The 3179-nt window shown below is 39.4% G+C and overlaps 1 protein-coding gene across 1 annotated transcript; it reads left to right on the top strand.

Annotated features, from left to right (window-relative positions):
• Nucleotides 1-1111: 1111 nt before the first annotated feature.
• On the top strand, nucleotides 1112-2810 carry LOC122333662 (stromal membrane-associated protein 1-like; the record flags this gene model as incomplete). Its single annotated transcript, XM_043231363.1, has 2 exons — nucleotides 1112-1390; nucleotides 1965-2810. Coding segments are annotated over 2 exons (677 nt in total), but the record flags the coding sequence as incomplete, so codon positions are not given.
• Nucleotides 2811-3179: the final 369 nt, after the last annotated feature.

The raw sequence follows: 3179 nt of genomic DNA, 5'->3' as shown, positions 1-3179 counted from the left end.
GGAAATATGAAATACATGACTTAGTCCTAGAACTTTTCTTCAATTTCATATTGACAGACTTGCTTTTCCGAGTGTAACCATGGCATCAGCCGTACCATCTGCAGCTTTGTGGCTGCTACTCTAGCATCACACGACTGTAATTGAGTAAAAGGATGCAGGTGCTTTGACTGAACACAAACTGCCACTTACTGATTGTCTTCTCCATCTACTGTTATTTGTGTGCGCTGTAAGTTTGTGTAAACGGTGAATTGTGTCTCCTCTTCCTGAGTTATTCATTCATCACAGCTGCAGTCTAATTAATGTCATTTCTCTGCATGAAGATGATGAAGCCTTTCTTTCATCTGTTTATGTGTGTGTCTTCTCTCCTCTGAGTTTGTCCAGGATTTATAATTTTAACCAACTTTGATTTGAAAATTTGCCTTTTCCTTATACGTTTAGTAGGAATATATGTGATTTAAGCATATACACTTAACTAACTTTAACTTTAAGCATTCACAAAAGTTTGGTATTATTACCGCACATTTAATTGTACAGTGACAGTAACCTGGTCAAGTTTTGATCCAGTTAAAACCAGCCTAAACTGGTTAGCTGGTCTAAACTAGTCTAGGACACCAAGATCTTTGTTCATTAAAAAAAATGTAACTTTTATAAGATTCTTAAATATTTATATAATGTTCATAATAAATACATTTTTCTAAAATTATCATGTTTAAAACATTAAATAAACGTATGTAATATTTATTGTTTGCTTTTTTTACTCTTCTTTTGATAGTATTTCTGTTATGAAATTGATTTGTATAAATAATTGATTTTAGATTTTGCTATATTATTTTTCATTTATTTTGACAAAGTAGTATATAATTTAACAAGAACATGAATATAAATAAAATGACTTTTTTGCTTCTTTTCTGTTAGCGTTTTTCCATGATGAATGTTTCAGAGCTTTATCCGGTTGATTTGGCACAAGCCTCCTACCATTTAGACTGGAAGGTCTGTTGAGATACCTCATTTGGCTCACAATTTTAAGGCCCACAGATACACCCATGCATGTCTGTGATTGCTAATGAGTTTTATTGATATGTGAGGGAGTTATTGTGTGAAGCTATATAAGCCGGTGTTGAGAGTGTGCATGGCTTGAAGTCAACCGTCTCCTCTGCTCTGCAGGTCAGTTCCAGTAAGGCAGCTGGGAGCGCTCAGGCCAACTCCGCCGGAGGGGCTGTGGCAGGTGCTACGGGCACAGGAAGTGCTGCTCCAGCACAGGGAGATCTGGACCTGTTCAGCGAAACCAGCGGGAGCAGCAAAGCAGAGGACTCGGCCAAGAAACCTCTCTCCAAGGACTCTATTCTCTCCTTGTATGGCTCCAGCACCGTCCCACAACAGCCTGCGCAAGGTACATCCATCCCCCAGAGTCCCACTTTCTTAATCCTCAGAGAGTGAGCGAACTGAGCGAGAGAATACAGATCTATAAATGGCGCTATGCATCCAGAGTCCATTTCTAATGGTGCTTTGGCTGTGTGTGTGTTTGAGTGAAAGAGAAAAGCAAGCGAGGTTCTCGAGAAGCCCTGCTTTAATGGGGGTATCAATAATTCAAGCACTGCGTGTCTCAGCACTCTGATACTGCTGAACGTGGTTTAAAGCTGCCTGCTTCGCCTGCCCTACTCTTCAAAGAGGACATTTCCCAAAACCTCAGATGCTCCAAATGAAGGCACTGCCAATTCTTCACCATCAGGACGCGTTAGATGCCCCCTTTCATCCTGCGCACCTCTTCTGTCTCAAAGATCCATTTCCTCTGGGCTCGAGGCGAGGAACTGCACACATTAGCGCAGATATTGATCGCTCTCTGCCGTCTGTGATGTTTTGTGTGTCAGTGTCCTCTGGTCTGCTTCTGTTTTTGTCCCTTTGAACATATTGAACATGTGTAAATCTTCTTATTTGTGTATCTTTGTGCGTTTCTGCTCCCACAGCGACTGCGATGTTCATGGGCCCATCTCAGATGCAGTTCCCTGCGCAGCCACAGGGGAACTTCCAGGCCTTCCCCGGGATGGGAGGAGCTATGCCGCCCACTACTATGATGGGGGCCGTCATGGGACAGGGCGGTGCTATGATGGGCCAGAACACAGGCATGATGGTTGGTATGACGATGCCTAATGGTTTCATGGGAAATGCACAACCAGGAGTGATGGGCTTGGCCCCGGGCATGATGGGACCTCAGGGCATGGTGCCCCCTCAAAACATGTATGCCATGCAGCCAGGTCAACAAGGACAGTGGAATATGGCACAGGTATGTTATATAGTTGGATTTGTGGCTTGTAATGGTGCTGTAACCAATTCGCCACATATAAAATGTTCCTTTAGTCACTGAAATAAGTCTCTTACGAAATCATACACATCTCTGTGACAGCTCTAGGCTTGTGAACGATATAAAGTGCACTTTAAAAACATCCAGTGCTATTTTAAGTTTATGCAAGAAGTGTTGTGGTATATTTTGTTTGCTGAAATGTCTTTTGAAGAGTGGGTTTTTCAGTTCAATTCCCGCATTTATTTGCCAGAAATGCATGACATACAAGGAGTTTACTGCTGGTATAGGGCTTCCCATACTAAAAATAAACAAAAAACAACTTACAGCATTTCAAAATTACAGTATTATAAAATTACACAGTAGAATTTAGAATTTTTATGGCTACTTGGAAAAAAAAGCTGTTCTGAAATCTTGTTTTACCCAGACTATAATGCCTTTCAGAAGGTAAAAGCTGGAGTTATTATATTATATTATACTTAAATGTATATGTAAATGTTAGTTACCTTTTTAATAAAACCTTCATATTTTTATCTAAATGTGCAAAACTTTATGATTGATTGTTAATATAAATAAACATCATATTATCATAGATATGATAATATATTATTATATTAATACATTAAATGCTTAGGGTCATTAAGACTTCTTTTAAAAGGGATAACTTTTAAGCCCTATTTACACCAGGAATGATAAATCTAAAGATAACTAAGATAAAGATATTAGTGTCCACCAGTGGATAAGCAGTCTGCTGCTTTAAATTCTCAAGGTCCTTATAGAATCATGGATTCTGGTTGTTAATGTTTGTATCATTCATTAGCTGGAAAAAAATCATTCTTAAAGTGATCCAGATGAAATAGTTTCTCTCCGCCTTTAACGTTAT

This window comes from Puntigrus tetrazona, unplaced genomic scaffold (assembly GCF_018831695.1).
Source record: "Puntigrus tetrazona isolate hp1 unplaced genomic scaffold, ASM1883169v1 S000000317, whole genome shotgun sequence".
Taxonomy (NCBI): Eukaryota; Metazoa; Chordata; class Actinopteri; order Cypriniformes; family Cyprinidae; genus Puntigrus; species Puntigrus tetrazona.
This window is presented reverse-complemented; position numbering and strand designations above follow the sequence as displayed.